Raw genomic sequence first — 25,362 nt, forward strand, 5'->3', positions numbered from 1 at the left:
CTCAGCCATCTCTTTCAGCATAAAAAAATCACTAAAAAATAAAGTCTAGTCTTTGAACTTCACTCTATAATTGCCAAGGCATGGGGAAAGCCTAGCTCTACTACCAGCACCATCTTCAACCCCGCAAACGACAGACAAAATGGCATCCAGGACAAGCTGTAGTGTTGGCTGTATTTTGTGCACTAATGAGAACATCTGTCTGGTACCCGGCAGAGTTAGAAACTGTCTCCTAGCGAAGGTGGCGGGCAGGGGGCGTGGGCAGGCAGCTGTTGTTGTAAAAGTGGCAGTTTACACTGGCACAGAGGTTACATCAGCATGGTACTAAAATAACTCTGCAGTCTGAGGGGGAATTAATAAATTCTTACTGCCCAAATAATTCATTTCAATTTCCAGAACTCAATTGGTCTCTGAAGTTCCTTGTCTGTAATTTTTTATAAGTGTGGATTTCAATAATCTTATAGAGAAAACGAACATCTGAGGTGATTGACACGGCATTGATTTAGTAGCTAGGTGGTAAGCATTGTAAAAGGTGATCTGTAGATTGAAGGTTCAGCATATGTGAGCCTTAATGTACTAGAAGGTACTGTAGCACCCTTGAGAAATGTATTTAACCTTAATTGCTTCAGTTAATGTCATGCTGTCCTAGATAAGGGTGTCTGAGGAAGAAAAAAGTGAACAAGATCAAATGGAACAATGCTACCCCCTATTGGACATTTCTATATTTTCACACAGTCTGAATAACATTTGATAAAGCATGTATACGGGACTGTACTTTGTAGCATGAAAGAATATAAGAAAAACAGGAATTTGTCAAACCATGACAATTTATTGGTGACAGTGTCACCTGTCTACATTGTACATATATTATGTCACTTTAAAGACAAAGTCTCACATCGATATTGACCATATTTTGGCTAGCAGAGGAGCTGCCTGTGAAGACAACTACAAGCTGGCAAAAAAGTGCAACTTGAGAAAAGGAGGCAACTGGAAAAGTCTTCAACCGAAGCTAAGTGGAAACATCAATATGTGAGTCAGAGTTTGACCTTCAGGACAAAGGTGTAAACTGGGTTTAAGTTGCAGAGATGCGGGAACGACAGTCCCAACTCAAAAACTCCCCACTCGGCCGACAGAATTTATACTGATGCAATTAATGGTCATCAACAGTGCGAGTAAACCTAAAGTGGCAGCATGTCATTAGAAGAATCACATTTAAGTCACGGTACTTAGTTGTCCTGCATCTCCCCAATGTAAATCCAGCTGTAATATGAGTCAGAGTCTCAGCTTCAGGACAAAGGTGTAGCAGCAGCCATGTCTATTTCTCCGGGTTCCCTTCGTCTCCTGCTGGCCAGTTGACAGCGATGTGGTAGGATTTAAGCTCGTCTTCAGAGACGAAGTCTGGAGCCCGACTCATCAGGTCATGGCCCCTGAATGATTTGGGGAAGGCAATCACGTCCCTGATGCTGGGGGCTCCGACGATAATAGACAGAAATCGGTCCAAACCTAGAGGAAAATTGAACAAGGGATATTAGTCAGGGAAATAAAATATTACTCACAAATTAGGTATTGCATTTTAATGCAGGAGGACAAGGGGACTGGTCTACTTAGTTCTACTAGGTCTACTACTAAGCATCTGTAGAACAAATGGTGAAATATCAAAGCATGAGAAACACAAATCTGAGCAGCCGAGCGGAAATGGAGGAAAACTCGCCTCCCTGCGGACCTGGCATCCTTTCACTCCCTCCTCTCTACATTTTCCTCTTCTGTCTCTGCTGCTAAAGCCACTTTCTACCACTCTAAATTCCAAGCATCTGCCTCTAACCCTAGGAAGCTCTTTGCCACCTTCTCCTCCCTCCTGAATCCTCCTCCCCCTCCCCCCCCTCCTCCCTCTCTGCAGATGACTTCGTCAACCATTTTGAAAAGAAGGTCGACGACATCCGATCCTCGTTTGCTAAGTCAAACGACACCGCTGGTTCTGCTCACACTGCCCTACCCTGTGCTCTGACCTCTTTCTCCCCTCTCTCTCCAGATGAAATCTCGCGTCTTGTGACGGCCGGCCGCCCAACAACCTGCCCGCTTGACCCTATCCCCTCCTCTCTTCTCTTTTTCCGGAGACCTTCTCCCTTACCTCACCTCACTCATCAACTCATCCCTGACCGCTGGCTACGTCCCTTCCGTCTTCAAGAGAGCGAGAGTTGCACCCCTTCTGAAAAAACCTACACTCGATCCCTCCGATGTCAACAACTACAGACCAGTATCCCTTCTTTCTTTTCTCTCCAAAACTCTTGAACGTGCCGTCCTTGGCCAGCTCTCCCGCTATCTCTCTCAGAATGACCTTCTTGATCCAAATCAGTCAGGTTTCAAGACTAGTCATTCAACTGAGACTGCTCTTCTCTGTATCACGGAGGCGCTCCGCACTGCTAAAGCTAACTCTCTCCCTCTGCTCTCATCCTTCTAGACCTATCGGCTGCCTTCGATACTGTGAACCATCAGATCCTCCTCTCCACCCTCTCCGAGTTGGGCATCTCCGGCGCGGCCCACGCTTGATTGCGTCCTACCTGACAGGTCGCTCCTACCAGGTGGCGTGGCGAGAATCTGTCTCCTCACCACGCGCTCTCACCACTGGCGTCCCCAGGGCTCTGTTCTAGGCCCTCTCCTATTCTCACTATACACCAAGTCACTTGGCTCTGTCATAACCTCACATGGTCTCTCCTATCATTGCCATGCAGACGACACACAATTAATCTTCTCCTTTCCCCCTTCTGATGACCAGGTGGCGAATCGCATCTCTGCATGTCTGGCAGACATATCGGTGTGGATGACGGATCACCACCTCAAGCTGAACCTCGGCAAGACGGAGCTGCTCTTCCTCCCGGGAAGGACTGCCCGTTCCATGATCTCGCCATCACGGTTGACAACTCCATTGTGTCCTCCTCCCAGAGCGCTAAGAACCTTGGCGTGATCCTGGACAACACCCTGTCGTTCTCAACTAACATCAAGGCGGTGGCCCGTTCCTGTAGGTTCATGCTCTACAACATCCGCAGAGTACGACCCTGCCTCACACAGGAAGCGGCGCAGGTCCTAATCCAGGCACTTGTCATCTCCCCGCCTGGATTACTGCAACTCGCTGTTGGCTGGGCTCCCTGCCTGTGCCATTAAACCCTACAACTCATCCAGAACGCCGCAGCCCGTCTGGTGTTCAACCTTCCCAAGTTCTCTCACGTCACCCTGCTCCTCCGCTCCCTCCACTGGCTTCCAGTTGAAGCTCGCATCCGCTACAAGACCATGGTGCTTGCCTACGGAGCTGTGAGGGGAACGGCACCTCAGTACCTCCAGGCTCTGATCAGGCCCTACACCCAAACAAGGGCACTGCGTTCATCCACCTCTGGCCTGCTCGCCTCCCTACCACTGAGGAAGTACAGTTCCCGCTCAGCCCAGTCAAAACTGTTCGCTGCTCTGGCCCCCCAATGGTGGAACAAACTCCCTCACGACGCCAGGACAGCGGAGTCAATCACCACCTTCCGGAGACACCTGAAACCCCACCTCTTTAAGGAATACCTAGGATAGGATAAAGTAATCCTTCTCACCCCCCTTAAAAGATTTAGATGCACTATTGTAAAGTGGCTGTTCCACTGGATGTCATAAGGTGAACGCACCAATTTGTAAGTCGCTCTGGATAAGAGCGTCTGCTAAATGACTTAAATGTAATGTAAATGTAGGATGATTATTATGGCTGACTTACCCAATGCAATCCCACCATGAGGGGGAGCCCCAGAGTCCAGTGCCTCTAACAGGTGAGAAAGGAGAGATGGATCCTCCTGAAAAAAAGAACAAAGTCAGGGAGTTTCCCAACTCTAGAGAGAGATTCACTAAGTCTGTCCTTTTCTATTCACCGCTAAGCTGGAAGACTAATGACAGTAGTCTACATCTACAGTAGTAAATACTGTCTTATTACCAGTGATAATAAATATTACCGACTGAACTTGCAGCAAGCTAGGAGAACATGCAGCTCAGAAACTTGCAGCAAGCTAGGAGAACATGCAGCTCAGAAACTTACCAATCCTAATCAGTTGTTTATTTCGGTACTAAATCTAATCAAATTTGAATGGTCACAAGCGCTGAATACAACAGGTGTAGACTTTACCGCAAAATACTTAATTACGAGCCCATTCCCAACAATGCAGAGTTAAAAAGTAAGAAAGATATTTGCAAAATAAAAAGGGAAACAGTAACAATAGAATAACGTGGCTTTATACAAGGAGTACGAGTACTGATCAAGGTGCAGTGGTACAAGGTAGTTGATAATTGAGATTATACAGTATGTACATGTAGGTACGGGTAAAAAGTGACTAGACAATGAGGATATATAATAAACTGAGTAGCAGCTGCATACGTGAAGTGTGAAAGTGTGTCTGTGTGAGTGTGTATGTCTGGCGTCAATATGCATGTATGTGTTTGAGCATATGTAGTGTGTGTGTGTGTGTGTATTGGAGTGTCAGTGTAGTATGTGTGAGTAGTCTAGTAAGTGTGCATAGAGCCAGTGCAAGAAAATCAGTACAAAAAAATGTAGATAAAATGTGTATAATAAAGGGGTTGCCTTCAAAAAGTATTCACAACCCTTGACTTATTCCACATTTTGTTGTGTTACAAAGTCGTATTAAAATTGATTTAATTGTCATTTCTGGTCAACGATCTACACAAAATACTCTAATGTTGCACAATCCAGATGTGGCAAACTTTTAGAGACTTATCCAGAAAGACTCACAACTGTAATTGCTGCAAAAAGTGATTTTAACATTTTTTAAATAATGAAAAATAACACACTAATATATCTTTATTAGATAACACAACAACAAAAAAATCCCCAGTTCTTAACGATTAGAAGCATATCTACCACTATGCTTGAAAATAAGGAGAGTGGTACTCAGTAATGTATTGTATGGGATTTGCCCCAAACATAACACTTTCTATTCAGGACAAAAAGTACATTGCTTTGGCACATTTTTTTGTAGTATTACTTTAGTGCCAAGTTGCAAACAGGATGCAAGTTTTGGAATATTTTTATTCTATACAGGCTTCCTTATTTTCACTCTGTCAATTAGATTAGTAATGTTGAGTCATCCTCAGTTTTCTCCAATCACAGTCATTAAACTCTATTTTAAAGTCACCATTGGCCTCATGGTGAAATCCTTGAGCGGTTTCCTTCCTCTCAGGCAACTGAGTTAGAAAGGACGCCTGTATCTTTGTAGTGACTGGGTGAATTAATACACCATCAAAAGTGTAAATAATAACTTCACCATGCTCAATTTTCACCCATCTACCAATACGTTCCCTTCTTGCAAAGCATTGGAAAACCTCCCTGGTCTTTGTGGTTGAATCTGTGTTTGAAATTCACTGCTCGACTGAGGGACGTTACAGATAATTGTATGTGTGGGTTACAGAGATGAGGTAGTCATTCAAAAAAGATGCTCAACACTATTATTGCACACAGAGTGAGTCCATGCAACTTATTATGTGACTTGGTAAGCACATCTTTCCTCCTGAACTTATTTAGGCTTGCCATAACAATGGGGTTGAATACTTTGACATTATGGAGTATTTTGTGTAGGCCAGTGACAACATATCTCAATTTAATACATTTTAAATTCAGTCTGTAACAAGACAAAATGTGGTCCAGGGGTGTGAACACTTTCTGAAGGCACTAAATAGTCCAGGTAGCCATTTGATTAATTGTTCAGCAGTCTTTTACAGCTTGCGGTTAGAAGCTATTCAGGAGCTTTTTGGTCCCAGACTTGGCACTCCGGTGCTGCTTGCCATGCGGTAGCAGAGAGAACGGTCTATGACTTTGGTGGCTAGAGTCTGACAATTTTGGGGCCTTCCTCTAACCGCCTGGTATAAAGGTCCTGGATGGCAGGGAGTTCAGCCCCAAGTGATGTACTGGGCCATATGCACTAGCCTCTGTAGCGCCTTGCAGTCAGATGCCGAGCAGTTGCCATACCAAGCGGTGATGCAGCCAGTCAAGATACTCTGCCCATGTCAAATCTTTTCAGCCTCCTGAGGGGGAAGAGGTGTTGTCGTGCCCTCTTCACGACTGTGTTGGTGTGTTCGGACCACGATAGGTCCTTAGTGATGTGGACACCAAGGAACTTAAAGCTCTCAACCCTCTCCACTACAGCTCTGTCGATATGAATGGGGGTGTGTTCGGCCCTCCGTCTCCTGTAGTCCATGATAAGCTCATTTGTCTTGCCCATGTTGAGGGAGAGGTTGTTGTCCTGGCACCACCCTGCAAGATCTCTGACCTCCTCCCTATAGGCTGTGGCCTTGTCATTGGTGATCAGGTCATGCGTGGCCACGCAGTCATGGATGAACAGGGAGTACAGGAGGCTATGTTGTTGCCTACCCTTACCACCTGGGGGCGGCCCGTCAGGATGTCCAAGATCCAGTTGCAGAGGGACGTGTTCAGGCTCAGGCTCCTTAGCTTAGTGATGAGCTTGGAGGTCACTATGGTGTTGAATGCTGAGCTGTAGTAAATGAGCTTTCTCACGTAGGTGTTCCATTTATCCAGGTCGGAAAGGGCAGTGTGGAGTGCAGTAGAGATTGTATCATCTCTGGCTCTGTTGGGGCGGTATGCGAAACTGTATACAGACTGGGTCAGGTTGAAAATGTCAGTGACATGATGGTAGAAATGAGGTAAAACAGATTTCAATTTTCCTACATTAAAATCACCGGCCACTAGGAGCGCCGCCTCTGGATGAGCATTTTCTTGTTTGCTTATAGCTTTATACAGCTCGTTGAGTGAGGTCTTAGTGCCAGCACCAGTTTGGGATGCTAAATAGACAGCTACGAAAAATACAGATGAAAACTCTTGGTAAATAGTATGGTCTACAGCTTATCATGAGGTATTCTAACTCAGGCAAGTAGAACCTTGAGACTTTCTTAATATTAGAGATTGTGTACCAACTGTTCTTAACAAAGAGACACACACCACCCCCTGTGATCTTACCGGACGTTCTGTCCTGCCGATGCAACTATATGTACACTATATATACAAAAGTATGTAGACACCCGTTAAAATTTGCGGATTCTGCTATTTTTAGCCACACCCATTCGCTGACAGGTGTATAAAATCGAGCACACAGCCATGCAATCTCCACAGACAAACATTGGCAGTAGAAAGGCCTTACTGAAGAGCTCAGTGACTTTCAACGTGGCACTGTCAGAGGATGCCATCTTTCCAACAAGTCAGTTTGTCAAATTTCAGCTTTGCTGGAGCTTACCCGGTCAACTGTAAGTGATGTTATTTTGAAGTGGAAACGTCTAGGAGCAACAACGGTTTAGCCGTGAGGTGGTCGGCCACATAAGTTCACAGAACGGGACTGCCAAGTGCTGAAGCGCGTAAAAATTGTCTGTCCTCGGTTGCAACACTCACTACTGAATTCCAAATTGCCTCTGGAAGCAACGTCAGCACAAGAACTGTTCGTCAGGGGAGCTTCATGAAATGGGATTACATGGCTGAGCAGCCACACACAAGCCTAAGATCACCATGCGTAATGCCAAGCGTCAGCTGGAGTGGTGAGAAGCTCGCCGACCACTAGACTCTGGAGCAGTGTGAAAGGCGTTCTCTGGAGTGATGACTCACGCTTCACCATCTGGCAGTCCGACGGACGGATCTGGGTTTGGCGGATGCCAGAAGAACGCTACCTGCCCGAATGCATAGTGCGAACTGTAAATTTTGGTGGAGGAGGAATAATGGTCTGTGGCTGTTTTTCATGGTTTGGGCTAGGCCCCTTAGTTTCAATGAAGGATAATCTCAACACTACAGCATACAATGACATTCTAGATGATTCTCTGCTTCCAACTTTGTGGAAACAGTTTGAGGAAAGTCCTTTCCTGTTTCAGCAGGACAATGCTCCCATGCACAAAGCGGGGTCCATACAGGTTTGTCGAGATCGGTGTGGAATAACTTGACTGTCCTGCACAGAGCCCTGACCTCAACACCATCGAACACCTTTGGGATGAATTGGAACTACTGCGAACCAAGCCTAATCGTCCAACATCAGTGCCCGACCTCACGAATGCTTGTGGCTGAATGGAAGCAAGTCCCCGCAGCAATGTTCCAACATCTAGTGGAAAGCCATCCCAGAGGCGGCGGCCTCTATAGCGCCATCTCCTCCTCCTATGAGTGACGGGGATTTGGACCTGGTCCAGAAAAAACGATATGTCTTCACCTCCGACTCATTGAAGTAGAAGTCCTCGTTATGTAACATTATGTACCAAAAAAGTTACGATCAGCTGCAAAATAAATTATGGTTGGCCAAGAGCCCGCAAAATGTCCGCTTCCCAATGCAGCGCCTTTCGACATACGGTATACTAATGGTAACTGTGCTTGCATATCCTCCTCAACCTGATATAAATGGGACATGGGAAATCAGCATTCTGGTATTCTTACTTATCCAGTCCAAGTTCATTACCTTGAGGATCGTCTCCAGCACATGCTGTTGATCAGAGGCCTTGTGAATACGAATGGATCCTCCTCCAATCTCACACCCATTCAGGACCAGGTCATAATGCTGGCCACGTACCTGCCATATTGACACAGGAGACATAGATGAATGATATGGTCTCAGTGCATAGGAAGTGACAGGATACTCTGTCAAGTTTATTTATATTGATAGACTGACTTATGGTGAGTAGTTTATACTAATAAATACATTTTTATTATTGGTTATACTTGAATAATTTCCAAACGGAATTTCCAAACTTCTTGTTTGGACCACATCCTGGTTGTAAATAGCACAGTGACAGCTGTCAGACAACACTTTCTTTAACAGTTTTCTATTTGTACCAAACAGCAAGGAAGGGCACAGAAACAAGTTGTTGAGAGGGTTCTTCTCTATAAATATGTGACCAAGGAGACAACCCTCCTCCTACTGTATATGACCCTAACCTTGTGAGGCAGTGAATACAGGAGATGAGCATCCTCAGGGAGAGGTGCAGTGAAAGGATGGTGGGCTGACTCAAGCTGATCAGGGTCCTCTTCTTTTGGCAGGAACAGTGGGAAGTCTACCACCCACAGAAAGTGAAACGCTGAGGGGTCTCGAACAGCCACACCGGAGCCCTCTAGGAGTTCAGCACATTGAAGCCTCAATTTGCCCAACAAAGGGCGCTGTGGGAGGAAATAATGGAAATCAGGAGAGTGAAAACTGCATTCACCGTGAAAAACAAAAGTAAAAGGTTGTTCTGTGTTATTGAATGTCAAAAACATTGTTTATTTTCAGAACGCACTGGCTTTCAACTGTTTGGTCACAAAAGCCTCTTAATTTTCTTCTATTCTGACATTTGATTGCAATTCCTTCCACATCCTTTCGACAAAAGTACACTATTGCTCCACAGCTACAGTGCCTTTAGAAAGTATTCATACCCCTAGACTTTTTCAACATGTTGTTGTGACAGCCTGAATTCAAAATAGATTAAATATGTTTGTTTTTTCTCTACCATCTACACACAATATCCCATAAAATGTTGAAATATCTCATTTACATATGTATTCACACACGACTCAATACATGTTAAAATGACCTTTAGCAGCGAATAAAGATGTGAGTCTTTCTGGGTAAATCTATAAGAGCCTTGCACACCTGGATTGCACAATATTTGCACTTTATTATTTTTAAAGTTCTTAATGCTCTGTCAAATTGGTTGTTGATCATTGCTAAACAGACATTTTCAAGGCTTGCCAAAGATTTTCAAGACGATTTAAGTCAAAACTGTAACTAGGCCACTCAGGAACATTCAATGTCGTCTTGGTAAGTAACTCCAGTGTATATTTGGCCTTGTGTTTTAGGTTATTGTCCTGCTGAAAGGTGAATTTGACTCCCAGTGTCTGATAGAAAGCAGACAGAACAAGGTTTTCCTCTAGGATTTTGACTGTGCTCTATTCCATTTGTTTTAATCCTAAAAAAAACATACCCATAACATGATGCAGCCAACACCATGCTTGAAAATATGAAGAGTGGGTTCTCAGTGATGTGTTGGATTCACCACAAACATAACACTTTCTATTCAGGACAAAGTTAATTTCTAAGAAAAAAATTGCAGTTTCACTTTAGTGCCTTATTGCAAAACAGGATGCATGTTTTGGAATATTTGTATTATTTAAAGGCTTCTTTCATTTATGTTAGTATTGTGGAGGAAATACAATGTTGTTGATCCATACTCAGTTATCTCCTATCACAGCCATTTAACTCTGGAACTGTTTTAAAGTCCCCATTGGCCTCATGGTGAAATCCCTGAGCGTTTTCCTTCCTTTCCGGCAATTGAGTTAGGAAGGACACCTGTATCTTTCTAGCTACTGGGTTTATTGATACACCATTCAAAGTGTTATTAATAACTTCACCATGCTCAAAAGGATATTCAATGTCTGCTTTTTAACATTTTCACCCATCTACCAATAGGTGCCCTTCTTGCGTGGCATTGGAAAACACCCTTGGTCTTTGTGGTTGAATCTGTGTTTGAAATGAATTGCTTGACTGAGGAACCTTGCAGATAACTGCATGTGTGGGGTACAGAGATGAGGTAGTCATTCAGAAATGATGTTAAACACTATTATTGCACACAGAGTGAGTCCATGCAACTTATTAAGCACATGTTTACTCATTAATTGTTTTAGGCTTGCCATAATAAAGGTGTACTTATGGACTCAAATTTCAGCTTTTCATTAACTAAGGAGTAAACATTCCTAAAAACATAATTCCACTGACATTATGGGGTATTGTGTGTAGGCCAGTGACACATTTCAATTGAATCCATTTTAAATTCAGGCTGTAACACAACAAAATGTGAAGAAAGTCAACCGGTGTGAATACTTTCTGAAATACTTTTTATTTTGGTGTATCATCTGTACCAGGCCCAACAACGCATGAGAAAAATATGAGAAAAATATAAACATTTAGCTTTTCATTTAAAAAAGGAAACAAATCAAACTTTGCAGTGTGTTATGTGTATGAACTATACTGTGCTACTGGTTCATATCAAAGTGATCAACCTCAAAGCACTGACAACCATCACTTATTTCAACCAACAGGGCTAACTTTGAAACTGTTCCATGATGGTTATCTTTAATGGAGGTGAGGCATGCAAAGGATCTACATCCCAAATGGCACCCTATTCCCCACATAGTGCACTACTTTTCACCAGAGCCATATGGGCCCCGGTTAAAACTAGTCCACTATATAGGCAGGGTGCCGTTTGGGACCAAATCAGATTGTAACTCACCACACATTCCTGCGTCCCAGCAGAGATGAGCAGCAGGTCCCCAGGTCTGGCCTGGGCCATCTGGAGCAGCTGCTGTTTAGCTGAGGCAGGCATGAGTCTGTTGAGGGGAGACTTCAATGCACCATCTGCCTTCACCAAAACTACACTCACTTCCTTGGGAAAAAAAATACAAAAATATCACAAAAAATACTAGGCTTAATTGGCATTCCTCTGATGCAGCTGGCCTCCGGGCATGGCCCCGACAGACTTGAATGCCTAGCAGTCATTGGGTTTTCATATCTCTTTAACTATGAATTGCTAAACCCAATAAATCATTAGCCGTAATGGAGTCTCAAATGAGTTGTGTTTACCAATCATGTCACTTCGTTATAAAAGGGGGTCCTACAAGATTTTCAGGATTGCACAACTCTAGGATTGGTGAGGTCTACCCTTGCCTCAGGGCAATTATGCCATGTGCTTCGTTCAACATTTTCTTCACAGTCATCTTGGCTTATTGATCATATTCCAGATTAATATTTCATGAAGACAGTTTGTTCTCTTTTACTGAATGTCCTGTAAAAGGGGGGGGGTTAAAGCGTGAGGTTACATACCTGGCCGAACTGGGTCCTGGCAGTTTGCTTCAGGGATTCGTGATCTTTGCCCTTCAAATGTTTCTGGAGTGAAATATTGAACACAGATGTCCTATAAAAAGTCGACACCCCCTTAAACTTGTTTCACATTTGGTTGAAATCCTTATTTAAATACAATTATCTACCACCATACACAAATTATATATATTAAAAATACTAAACTGAAATATCATAATTGGATATGTCTCCACCCCCTCTGAGTCAATACTTGGTGGAAGCACCTTAGGCAGCAATTACAGCTGTGATTAGGTCTCTACCAATGTCCTGCAGGAATGTCCTGCAGGCTCTAGTTTTGTCTTATTGTCCAGTCATGTGGTCAAATGCTGCAAAGAAAGACCTAGTTAAGCTGCAGCTGGCCCAGAAGAGAGCAGCAGGTGCTGCTCTTCATTGTAATCAGAGGGCTAATATCAATACTATGCATGCCAGTCTTTCCTGGCTATGAGTTGTTGAGAGCCTGACTGCATCACTTCTTTTCATAAGAAACAATGTGTTGAAAATTCCAAATAGTTTGCATAGTCAACTTACACACAGCTCTGACACACACACACACTTACACCATTAGACATGCCACCAGAGGTCTTTTCACAGTCCCAAATCCAGAACAAATTCAAGAAAGCATAGAGTATTATATAGAGCCAATATTGCATGGTCCATGCTAGGCAAAGCTCCGCCTTATCTCAGTTCACTGGTCACGATGGCAACACCCACCCGTAGCACGCGCTCCAGCAGGTGTATCTCACTGATCATCCCTAAAGCCAACACCTCATTTGGCCACATTTCCTTCCAGTTCTCTGCTGCCTGTGACTGGAACGATATGCAAAAATCGCTGAAGTTGGAGACTTTTATCTCCCTCACCAACTTTAAACATCTGCTATCTGAGCAGCTAACCGATCACTGCAGCTGTACATAGTCCATCGGTAAATAGCCCACCCAATTTACCTACCTCATCCCCATACTGTTTTTATTTATTTACTTTTCTGCTCTTTTGCACACCAGTATCTCTACCTGTACATGACCATCTGATCATTCATCACTCCAGTGTTAATCTGCAAAATTGTAATTATTCGCCTATCTCCTCATGCCTTTTGCACACAATGTATATAGACTATTTTTTTTTCTACTGTGTTATTGACTTGTTTATTGTTTACTCCATGTGTAACTCTGTGTTGTCTGTTCACACTGCTATGCTTTATCTTGGCCAGGTCGCAGTTGTAAATGAGAACTTGTTCTCAACTAGCCTACCTGTTTAAATAAAGGTGAAATAAAAATAAATAAAATGGAACTTCCTTCCATCTCATATTGTTCAAATGAATAGCAAACCTGGTTTAAAAAAAAACAGATAAAGCTACACCTCACACAACGCCTCTCCCCTATTTGACGTAGATATTTTGTGCATATGTATTCATATGTAGGCTATTTGTGCCATTTTTAAACATATGTAGTTCTGTCCTTGAGCTGTTCTTGTCTATTAATGTTCTGTATTTATGTCATGTTTCATGTTTTGTGTGGTCTCCAGGAAAAGTAGCTTCTGCTTCACAACAGCTAATGGGGATCCTAATAAAATACCTAAATATTTGACCATTCTTTCCAAAACTGTTTAAGCGCTGTCAAGTTCCTTTAGAAGCATTGATGGACAGCAATCGTCAAGTCATGCCACAAATTTTGGATTGAATGTAGGTGGGTGCTCTGACTCGGCCACTCAAGGAAATGTACCTTTTTATTCCTTAGCTTCTCCACTGTAGCTTTGGCTGTGTGCTTCTGGTCGTTGGAATGCTGAAAGGTTTAAATGAGTCCTAGTTTCAGCATTCTTGCAGAGGGCAGCAGGTTTTCCTCAAGGACTTCTCTGTACATTTCGCCATTCATTTTCCATACCATCACTTCTTTCCCAGTCCCTGACAATGAGAAACATCCCCGTAACATGATTCTGTCACAGTAGGGATGTTGTTCTTTGGGTGATGTGCCGTGTTGGGTTTGCGCCAAACGTAACGCTTTGCATTTAAGCCAAAAAATTCAATTTTAGTTTGTCCAGTCCACAAAACTCCCAAATGTTTTTTTGCATACTTCAAATGGGATTCAAGGTGGGCTTTCATGAGTAATGGCTTCCTTCTTGCCACCCTACCATACATGCTAGATTTGTGAAGAGCTTGGGATATTGTTGTCACATGCATACTTTGACCAGTCTTGGCCATAAATGCCTGTCGTTCTTTCAAAGTTGCCATTGGATTCTTGGTAGCCTCTGATCAGTCTCCTACTTGCTCAGTCATCCAGTTTGGAGGGATGGCCTGATGTAGGCAGGGCCTTGTTGGTGCCATAAACCTTCCACGTCTTAATAATCATATCCAAGGGATATTCAAGGCCTTTGAAATGTTTCATACCCATCCCCTTTTCAGTGCCTTTCCACAACTTTGTCCCAGAGTTCTTTTGAAAGCTCCTTGGTGCTCATTGTTGAGTGTTGGCTTAACTTGGTGTGTGATTTTGAAGGTGATTGGTTACACTTGAGCTAATTTAGGATTGCTATTACAAAGGGGTGGACACTTATCCAACCAAGCTATTTCAGTTTATTTATTTTTTACCCCCTTTTCGCCCCAATTTCGTGGTATCTAATTGTTAGTAGTTACTATCTTGTCTCACCGCTACAACACCCGTACGGGCTCGGTAGAGACGAAGGTCGAAAGCCATGCGTCCTCTGAAACACAACCCAACCACTGCTTCTTAACACAGCGTGCATCCAACCCGGAAGCCAGCCGCACTAATGTGTCGGAGGAAACACCGTGCACCTGGCGACCTGGTTAGCGTGCACTGCGCCCGGTCCGCCACAGGAGTCGCTAGTGCGGAATGAGACAAGGATATCCCTACCGGCCAAACCCTCCATAACCCAGACGACGCTATGCCAATTGTGCGTCACCCCATGGACATCCCGGGCGCGGCCGGCTGCGACAGAGCCTGGGCTCGAACCCAGAGTCTCTGGTGGCACAGCTAGCACTGCGATGCAGTGCCCTAAATCCCTGCGCCACCCGGGAGGCCCTACTATTTCAGTTTTTATAGATTTTCCCCACAAAATTGAATATTATTTCACTTAGAAGTTGTGTGGTAGGATGTGTAGATCAATGGAAAAAGAACTATTTCAATGTACTGTAATTTGAGGCGGTAAGACAACAAAAGGTGATCATTTTGAAAGGGAGTGTAGACTTTCTATATATCATCCCAACAAGCTTAAACAATCTTTATTTGATGCACAAATCTTTAAAAAAGTAATAGGCTAACAGAATCTACTAGAACAGTCTACCTAGGGTTGCACAATTTAGGGAATATTCAGAGGTGGAAACTTTCCGTGGGAATTAACGGAAATATATGCAAATTAATACGATTAATACCATTTAAATGTAGATGTTTTTTGCATTGTTTATATTTACCATATCAAGAGAGAAGCATAAACCTTTTACCTTATCATAAGCAGACAAATGATTAAATCCTTCCTTCCTCTTCCAATAGAAATAAAAAACAATTTAGTTACAGATTGAACTTTAATTAAATGAGTTGACTCTTCACATGGGATGATTTCACTGAACAACAAAAGATAGGGAATATTGAATGATCCCCAATGATCCATCACATTTCCCACAAACATTTTCAACATACATCTGTAAAATTATAGTCTAGAAACTAAAGCTTTGCTTGTCTTCATCTCAGGCTTTCCACATCCTCCCTGGACCTCCTCAATGTCCACCTCTTGGACATCAGACTCTGAGGCCTCATCTTCACTGTCACTTTCCAACCTTGTTGATGGCTCGTGGTCAGGCTTAAAATCATCAAATATGCCAGGATGGCCACCAATTTTCAACCCTTGTGTTGGTCAGCCTGTTGCGTTCTTTGGTGAGTATGTTCCCAAACAAGGACCAGTTGCGCTCTGAGGAGGCTGATGTTGGTGGGATTTGGAGGATGATGGAGACAACAGGGGAAAGAGCCTCAGATCCACAAAGTGCCTTCCACCCAGGTAGCTGATGAGATATGTTGGCACGACTGCCATATTGCATCTCCATCCCAAAGATCTTGCTTGAAAGTGTACTTTGACAGACTGCCTTGACCTCATCCAGGCCAAGGTGGCGAGACACGGTAGTGATGACACCATAGGCCTCGTTGATCTCTGCACCAGACAGGATGCTCTTGCCAGCGTACTTGGGGTCCAACATGTATGCTGCGGCGTGTATGGGCTTCAGGCAGAAGTCTTCACGCTTTATGTATTTCAGAACTGCAGTTTCCTCTGCTTGGAGCAACAGTGAAGTGGGCAGGGCAGTACGAATTTCTTCTCTTATATCTGCAAGCAAAGTCTGAACATCAGACTGGATGGTATTGTCTCACTCAATCCGTGCAATGGTTACTGCTATAGGTTTCAGGAGTTTCCGGCTGCTTACCACTCTCTCCCAAAATATATCATCCAGGAGGATCCTCTTGACGGGGCTGTCCATATCAGCAGACTGTGATATGGCCATTTCTTGGAGAGACTCCTTCCTCTCCAGGAGACTGTCAAACATGATGACAACACCACCCCAACGGGTGTTGCTGGGCAGCTTCAATGTGGTGCTCTTATTCTTCTCACTGCTTGGTGAGGTAGATTGCTGCTATAACTTGATGACCCTTCACATACCTAACCATTTCTGGGTAGGGTCCTACCCTAACCAGGTTAGGACTCCTCCACTTTAGACCAAGCAGCCTTCATGTTCGCAGCATTGTCTGTCACCAGTGCAAATACCTTCTGTGGTCCAAGGTCATTGATGACTGCCTTCAGCTCATCTGAAATGTAGAGACCGGTGTGTCTGTTGTCCCTTGTGTCTGTGATCTTGTAGAATACTGGTTGAGGGGTGGAGATGTAGTTAATTATTCTTTGCCCAAAAACATTTGACCACCCATCAGAGATGATTGCAATACAGTCTGCTTTCTCTATGATTTGCTTGATCTTCACTTGAACTCTGTTGAACTCTGCATCCAGCAAATGAGTAGATAAAGCATGTCTGGTTGGAGGGGTGTATGCTGGGCGAAGAACATTCAGAACTCTCTTCCAATATACATTGCCTGTGAGCATCAGAGGTGAACCAGTTGCATACACAGCTCGAGCAAGACATTCATCAGCATTTATCTGACTACGTTCCTCCATTGAGAAAAAAACCCGTCTGAGTCCAGGAGGACCATGAATGGTTGCTAACCTAAGGTGTCTGATTCATCATTTTCACCTCGAATAGAAGTACAGGGACTTTTGTCAGAGGTTACTTGTGAGCGCAGAGGGAACTTTATGCACTTGGCCAGATGATTCTGCATATTTGTTGCATTAAATACACTTTGATGTAGGCTACTATTTACTAGTTAACAAAAAATAATGTATGTCATATAAAATATATTCACCCCACCCAGTATTATAACCAAAACTTACCAGAAAGCATGTAGTCCTTGGCTCAGATAGTGTAGTAGTGTGGGTTCAATAGCATCTCATTAGTGTGCAAGATCTTGAGAATCAGCTGTACATGTGATGGAAGAGTGCACTGTACATGTGATGGAAGAATGCACTGTGCATGCAGAGGGTTGCAATTCCATTGAATTGGGGATAGTTTAACCAAAATATGCCACAAGACCTAGAATTGCCTTATGTGTATCCCACAAAAAAAAGGTTCACTGTTATAAGATAACTCTTTTCGTGAATTTAAGCAAAATTCCCCAAATTCCAGGGCTTAACTTCCCATAGAAAATTTCCAGGGAGAAAAATGAAATTTCCCGGAAAGTTTCCGACCCTTTGCAACCCTAAGTCTACCAGAATCCTTTATTATTCTTTTAAACTGTACTTACTGCTCCATCCGGGATACAGATTGCCTGGATACATCCTCCTGGTTGGTTGAGGGCGTCTTTAAGGAACTCTATTTCTGTGTTGTGGAATGTTTTACTGATGTCCATGAGCTATACAAGTAGGAAACACATTTCAACCTAAAACACTGGAGCAGGATATTCGTACTTCACTATCAGATTGTAGCATTTAAAAATACCTCCCAATATGTAAAATCATATGAGTATTTTGAGCAAACCTTCATGGCGAATCGTGTGTCTGGCTTGTCCACTCCATAGTCCTTCATTGCTTTTTCATACGTTATGCAGGGGAATGGTGTGGAGACCGGATCTTTCTCCACAGGCCAGGAGTACTGGACCAAGCCCTCAATCAGACCTCGGATTCCAGCTTGATCCACAAAGGACATCTCAATGTCCACCTATGGAGGATAGATAAGAGGCAATGTAGAGGAATGAGGGCAGAATTAGACTTAGATTATCTGTGTGTTTGTGTGTCTGTATCAAACTAGGAACCACATTAAAACTTTTCGACACTCATCTGCCAAAGTTATTCTGTCTGCCCTAAGAAATAGTTGATCATTTCTCTTCTCAGAGCTAATCATCGCATTACCTGGGTAAATTCTGGTTGTCTGTCTGGTTTGGAACCCTCATCTCTGTAGCACCGGGCAAGTTGAAAGTACCTGCAAGATACATTTACATCAGAGAGCTACAATTAGATACTCAAAACCAAAGTTGTTGATCTATGAAACAATGGACACAGGGCATCAAGTGTAACAATGTAATTGGTGATTCGGTACAACGGATGCATTTTGTTTACCTGTCAATGCCAGCCACCATGAGAAGCTGTTTAAACTGCTGAGGACTCTGAGGCAGGGAGTAAAATCGACCAGGTTCTCTTGAGGGCACCACAAACTCCTTTGCACCCTGGAAAATACAAAAACATTAAGGGAGGACTGACTCCTTTGTAAATAATTTTATAGAAGAGCTCCTACTCTATAACACACATTGATCCAAAATAGTGTTTGGAGAAAGTAAAATGTGTTGAGTACAATGGAGAGAACCTACCCCTGGAGTCCTCTTAAATAAGGTGGGAGTTTCAACATCCACAAACCCTGGAATCAGGGAAACAAAAAATATTTTGAAAACAAATACACTACAGTGCAGTAGGATAGGAACTGGAGAGGCAATTCAAGGACTCGTACCATGCACATTGCACAGGTACTCTCTCATCTTCATCACTAGCTGGGACCTCAGCCTCAGGTTATACTGCATTTGTGACGAACGAAGGTCCAGATAGCGATACTGCATCCGAAGGGATTCAGATTTCTGTAAACAAAGTGTAAAGCTCATCAATACTGAAATAATAATGCTAACAATAAATGTGTTTGTTTTTTTGTGTACGATGATATTATGCGTAAATAATGTGTTTAATCATGTACTCACTTTCACAAAATCTTTGATTTCAAAGGGAAGCTTACGGCAGACATTTAGAATCTCCACACTCTCTGCAAGAACCTCGATCTCTCCGGTGGGCATCTCCTACAATTTACACAATGGAGACACAATCAGGATGGAGTCATTCACAATAACACTGATGGTAAATGTTACTGCCACTTGTCTTGTCATCACAGTCTCACCTTGTTCTCTTGTCCATCTGGTCGAAGCCTGACCATGCCTTTCACCCTGATCACTGATTCAGGTGGTAAGTCACACAAGGCTGTTTTCAGATTAATTTTGTCCTAGACCAAGACACAAATTACAAATAAATATATAGTCAATATATAGTAATGTTAAAATATATGACATATACATTGGAATTTGATTATCATAAATATAAACTGCAGGAGTGTTTTTGGAATAATTCATAAAACTGTTAAACAGTCTTACCTCGTCTTGAGGGATAAGAATTTGTGCCAAGCCACTGAAATCTCTCATGATAACAAATAAATCCTGTCTGATTGGAGCAAAACAATGTGTACACTGTTAGAGTCAGCTAAATGCAATTATTTCCATGTGATGATATAGGCCACTTTAAATATGAATAGAAGCAGTATGTGAGAAGAATAAAGTTTCTTCATGAAACATGTCAAACCTCAGGTATTGAACCCAGCCACACAGAGTGACTTCCTCTCCTACATCAGCAGGCCGTAGCTCCCCACAAGTGTGACTCCGAAAGGACAAGCTGCTAGAACCTGGAGAGAGATACAGTTAAGTGTTATGCTTGCTCTATATTAAGCATAGACATAATTATTTGTTGAGTAGTGTTCTTCCATCCTGGTCCTGGAAACCCACGTTGTACTCTTTTGTTCCAGCCCACGAGTAACAAACCCAACTCCGCTAGTCATGAGCTTCATGAGTTATTGAACGCATGACATTAATGCTGGGCTGGGGGAAAACGCTGCACACCTCTGTGGGTGTCCATGATCTGGATTCCAGAACATCAGTGGTCAACAACCCCAGTCCGGGACAATGATGTTAGATAGTTATTGAGATTTTGAGTCAGGAGTTAGTGTCAGACTAAAACAAATCCTGCACACACCCTGGGTCTCCAAGATCAGAATTAATGGACCGACATGAAGTAAATAATATAGGCTACCTGTTGTGCACGTTGAGTGTTTGTTGACATTGAGAGAAAACTTGAAATGCATAATGCTGGGTTTGATCAGATGTGCAATCGGAATTGTTGTCCTTCGCCATAGTGAATATGCCCTGGTCTCCTGTCTACAGATGAGAAGCATCCTCTGCGCCAATGCTCTGCTTTTATTGGCCATTTCAGATAGCTTGCTAGCTTACAGTACTGTAGCTAACTAAACAGCTATTATCTAATATTGTAAAGATATGTCTTGTACGCTGGCTGCTTGTTGCATATGGCTGCTAGCTAGATAGCTACATAAAACTCATACAATTTACGCCCGATCAAAGCGACTGGCAAACTTGATGTAAAAAATGTAGCTGCATCATGTCGATTTTGTCCAAACAACGGCGCTAGGTAGCTAAAACTCCCTGGTTCCTTCAATGTGATTGTGGCACAAGCGTCCTCTAATTCCTTCCTTGTCTCGTCCACGTTCAGGCGGAAGTAGAAAGTACAAGTCTGAATAAATATGGATGTGCTTGGTATCGACAGTTAGTTGCTTATAGTGTGTCCATCCGTTGTTTTTACAGATTAGTGATTTTCTGCTCAACTTGTATAACACATGGTGGGCAAGGAGCGATCTATTTCTGACCAAAGTAGTCAAACTACGATAAGGATCTATTACAATATTTGTAGATAGATACGAGACATTGGACAGCATTTGAAGCTTCAACCGTATGAAATGATTCGACGCATATATTTGACGTCAATGTTGAATGATGCTGTAATCGATTACTGTTCCTTATCAAGATTCCAGTTGCATCACGGGAGATCGCGATGTTCAAAATCCACTTCCGTTTTTTTTCAGTCATGGAGGAACGGAGCAGGTATACAACTAGTGGGATCGCTTATCTATTGTTAATTAATATAGTTAGACAATTTTTTATCGACGTTAGCGTTATAAAAAAAAAGATTGCTAACCGAGCTGTTGGTCAGCGACCGAGGAAATCAGACCGTATCAAAATAGCAGCTGCTTAGCCAAAACTAGCTCTCAAAAACTCTTAAATTAGTCGGTATTCTGCCTTCTGTACACTACAGTTTTCAGCGATTAGCTTCGCAGAAGACTAGCCCATGTGAACTACAATCCCAATGCTGTGTTTTAATGTCAGTCATCACTTGCGATATGGCTTTCGAAATAAATGGTCCTTATCTTTCATCAGCGAGAAAGGCTCAAAATAAAAAATATACTGTAACTTGCACAGAAAGACAAGTTACTGTATACTTTTGCACAGATCCATACGCCTATCGGTGCCTCTAGACCAATATTGGACTAAATGAGTTTATTCCTTAGTCAAATGACCTTACATGTTCTATTTAAAGGGCGAATTGGCTCTGGAAGCCAAAACAGACAAATATTAAATCTAAATGTGAATTGATTCTCAATTGCGGTACTGTTTTAGAAACACAAATCCCTCTACTTTCATCACAATTTCACAAATGTAAAATAAACACTTACTGCACACTGTTTTTAACACCAGTTGCAGTAAAGTATATTTCAGTGACTACACCTCGCGTCTTTCATCTGTTTACACAGGTGTTTGGAGATGCAGATTGCAAGAGCGCAAGTAGTCCACTCTTGTATGTTTTCTTTAAACACGCGCTGTGACATGGAACAATGGCAGTGTGGGAACACTAACCTTATTAATAAGATGTGTAGTAATTGAACCCGTTTTTTTATTTTTATTACTCGCTGATATGAAAGATGCCTTCCTGTTTCCAAAACCATACCGCAAGCGATGTTTAGAGCAAGCGATGGGGCTCTTAACAATACACCCCTGGTCAGAAGAGACTATCGTCAAAAGGCGAATTTTGGCGTTAGCAGTATCAACCCTTTCGTATACTGTCAGAGAACAAGGCCATGCTAGCTAGCTTGTGACAATGTTTTTCTACTTTTTATCACTTCAGCTTTCCTTTTTTAATTTTACACTGCTTGGTGTAAAATAAATGTTACACTACCTATCATAACATAATGTTCTTTACAGCATTGTAAAGACCCCACTCAACAATGTCTTGACACAACGAAGGAGCAAGAGTTACAGGCGATCCATGCGAAGCTGCGCTGAAGCAACTAATCTGGGATACACATCAGGCCATCTGACAGCTCTAAGAATACCAAGAAGTAGAAGAACTCCAAAATCACGTGATATCACAGTAAGTAGCTAAAACCAATTGTGGTTGTATTCACAACTATTCAACATCATTGTGTAGACTCAATAATGTGTAGGCTTGATCTTGTAGCCCTGTTTGATATTTTTAGACATTATCCTTTGAGTGTTGTATTTGCAGCCATCTGACTTCTCTCTTTGCTCTCTAGAAACAGGTTGACCCAGACCAAGTGGCACTCCTGGTGACGAAAGAATGGGAGCTGTCGTACGTCACACCTTTGTACCAGTTCAGACACACTCAGTTGAAATCCTATTCAAAGCATCTATCAGCTTTCATTGTATCAGAGAAGCAACAGGGCCTGGCGATTGAAGTTGGCCAGGAATTGGGCTTCAAGGTCAATTTTTCGGTGGTCCTTGGGTTGGCAGAGACTGATGAAGATGCTGAGACGGTTTTCATACAGGTAAGGTTTTTTCTCTCTAAATGTAGTTTACAGTACATGCTATATTCTTCTGTGAAATCTGATTGTGGTGTTCAACGTCATATTTTGTTCTCATCCTCAGATTCTCTCCAGACAAGCGTTTGCTGCAAAATATGATGCTCAGAAGGTTGTGTGGAGTGGCTGGCTGACCTGCGTCAACGGTGACTTAGAGTATCTCCGATCACTACCATCAGAATTTGTCAGTTTGCCTTTGCTCTGTACCAGGGGACCAGAGTCTCTCACAGTTTTGGTCAAATCCTGGTTTGAAAAGACATTTGACTGTTGCTTTGGCCCTCTTGGTATCAACTCTGCCAACCTCCAGTGGCTCGCAGCCCTGTGGATTGGGTGCCACCCCACCATCAACATACAATACCTGAAACTGGTTTGGACCCTTCCAACACTACCCCCTATGGATGTTAAGTACACAATCCACCCACAAGATGCCTGGGAGCTTTGGGACAGTGTGCGGCAGGATGACACAACAGATGTCAGCATCGAGGAGGTCACCAGGTTCATCAAAGGGCTGCAGTCACACTTCTTCAGGCACTTCAGGATAGAATTGTCCGCTGGGTCACTGATGCAGGTCTCCACGGCTTTGGGTTCTTCTCACCATAGTGGAAAAATCAAGGTAGATATCATGCACACATCTGGAGAAGTATCTAGAACTTTAGATCCTAATGAAATGCTATGAGTGAAACAGATCTGCTATCTCTTTTCCTTCACAGATTGCAAGCCCTACCTACATCACCACCATCCTGCAGCTGCTGACAGAATGTGCCCTCCTGAAGATGCCCATCTAATCAACATTTGCATGTAAACCTCACAATTACTGTCCATATGAAATTAAACTGTTTGACATTTATATTCCTGTAAATAGCATAAGTACCTGTATTGTATGAAAAGGCAAGTGCATACATTACAAAATAACAATTCCTGCTGCATTTGTTCTCTATAGATATTATTCATTACAAGCTAAAAGTGTAGACATAATTGTGCTACCGGGGGTGATTTGTGGCCAATATACCATGGCTAAGGGCTGTTCTTAGGCGCAATGCAGTGCCTGGATACAGCCCGTAGCTGTGGTATATTGCCAATATACCACATACACCTGAGGTACCTTATTGCTATTATAAACTGAGTACCAATGTAATTAGACCAGTAAATATAAATGTTTTGTCATAACTGTGGTATACAGTCTGATATACCATGGCTTTCAGCATTCATGGCACAAACCACCCAGTTTATAATTTATTATATAATCAGGTTTGAGACATGGTAAATCCATTGCCATCAAGTAACTTGGGCAGAAGTTCTCATATATATATATATACACACACACACAATCCTTTCCAGATATACAGTACAGTGAATCAAGTGGCTAAGTGAAAACTATCAACGCCTAGTTTCCCAGAGAACTAGCCTTGTAATCCCTGTGCAGTGATTTCCTAAATGGTTCAAATACAGATTGTTTTTTGAGCTTATTAAAGTTGGAAATAAAAAAGGTTTTTATTAACAGAATGGGTTATTTTGTCAGTACACAGACAAATCCAAAACAGTTAATATGGGTAAAATGCCACGTGTTTTATCAAGGCTTAAAGCTCATAAAGAGATCTCAGACCTTCAGCAGAAATTAAGCATCCCTCATCTTTCTTCCTAAACAATTTCCCCCAAAACGCTTCCATACTTATGCGTGAATGAGGGACATTCATTTCAGAAGGTAGCAATTTCTCTACCACTGAATGACCGGTAAAGGCTAATAATTACTTGTGAGCAGATGACACATTTGGGTGATATACATACGCATGGGGATAGAGTTTCAGCAGAACACATGATGAAATATGTTTATGCTCAATGGTAACATGGGATTTATATAGACATTAAAATGCTTAGAGTATCACGGTAAAGCTGGTGTGTTTTAGTGCCTTAACCCCTTTTAAAACAGGCTTTGGGTTTTTGCATTGGATTCGTCTATTTCTTCTGCGATTAACAGCGGCTGAGCTGGAGCTGTGTTTGTGAGACAAGGAAGACAGTTCTCACAAAAATGTCTAAAGTCTGAACGGTTTGACTACAAACTTATGACTCCACTATGAAACTCTTGAGATACCTACAAACATGCACTGTTTTGCTCACAAGCCAAAAGAGTCGTTAGAAGGTAAAGGCTCTTCTACATTGATTGGACATCCCAGAACATAGTGTCTATAATACTGTGATAAGCTCACAGTTGCTGCCACAAATCCCACACAGCTGTCACTGAATAGTTGGATATTTATTTCCAACTGAGAAAACCATTTTTATACTTAGAGCAATTTTATAAATTCCTTTTCTATAAGGTTCTTGCTTGCTGAACCTTGTTTTCATTGACATTTGTGAATAAAACTCATAAATGCAACTGTTCATGTCAAATTATTTTGTGTTCT

At 42.5% G+C, this 25,362-nt stretch overlaps 2 protein-coding genes across 4 annotated transcripts; one reads left to right on the forward strand and one right to left on the reverse strand.

The window, feature by feature from the left end:
* Nucleotides 1-806: 806 nt before the first annotated feature.
* dars2 (aspartyl-tRNA synthetase 2, mitochondrial) lies at nt 807-20,919 on the reverse strand. Of its 2 annotated transcripts, none has more exons than XM_029623739.2 (17): nt 20,326-20,919; nt 19,822-19,921; nt 19,617-19,683; nt 19,367-19,468; nt 19,173-19,268; nt 18,932-19,055; nt 18,795-18,841; nt 18,547-18,653; nt 18,340-18,409; nt 17,969-18,148; nt 17,736-17,843; nt 11,862-11,952; nt 11,272-11,420; nt 8,945-9,163; nt 8,469-8,579; nt 3,740-3,815; nt 807-1,500 (listed from the first exon to the last, which is right to left on the reverse strand). In XM_029623739.2, exons 1-17 carry the CDS (start codon nt 20,498-20,500, stop codon nt 1,313-1,315), a joined length of 2,010 nt encoding a protein of 669 aa, XP_029479599.1. In that variant the 5' UTR covers nt 20,501-20,919; the 3' UTR covers nt 807-1,312. The 2 variants fall into 2 exon arrangements, with proteins under 2 accessions (XP_029479599.1, XP_029479600.1); XM_029623740.2 differs by having other exon boundaries at nt 11,272-11,424; nt 11,862-11,924; nt 20,326-20,907.
* A 165-nt stretch (nt 20,920-21,084) lies between these two features.
* Nucleotides 21,085-24,463, forward strand: cenpl (centromere protein L). 2 transcript variants are annotated; one of them, XM_029623741.2, is made up of 5 exons: nt 21,085-21,188; nt 22,344-22,512; nt 22,676-22,927; nt 23,028-23,573; nt 23,671-24,463. In XM_029623741.2, the coding sequence occupies exons 1-5, from the start codon at nt 21,139-21,141 to the stop codon at nt 23,743-23,745; spliced, it is 1,092 nt and encodes a 363-aa protein (XP_029479601.2). In that variant the 5' UTR covers nt 21,085-21,138; the 3' UTR covers nt 23,746-24,463. The 2 variants fall into 2 exon arrangements, with proteins under 2 accessions (XP_029479601.2, XP_029479602.2); XM_029623742.2 differs by having other exon boundaries at nt 21,168-21,199.
* The last annotated feature ends 899 nt before the right edge of the window (nt 24,464-25,362 follow it).

The sequence above is a fragment of the Oncorhynchus nerka genome, linkage group LG20, assembly GCF_034236695.1.
Source record: "Oncorhynchus nerka isolate Pitt River linkage group LG20, Oner_Uvic_2.0, whole genome shotgun sequence".
Lineage (NCBI taxonomy): Eukaryota > Metazoa > Chordata > Actinopteri > Salmoniformes > Salmonidae > Oncorhynchus > Oncorhynchus nerka.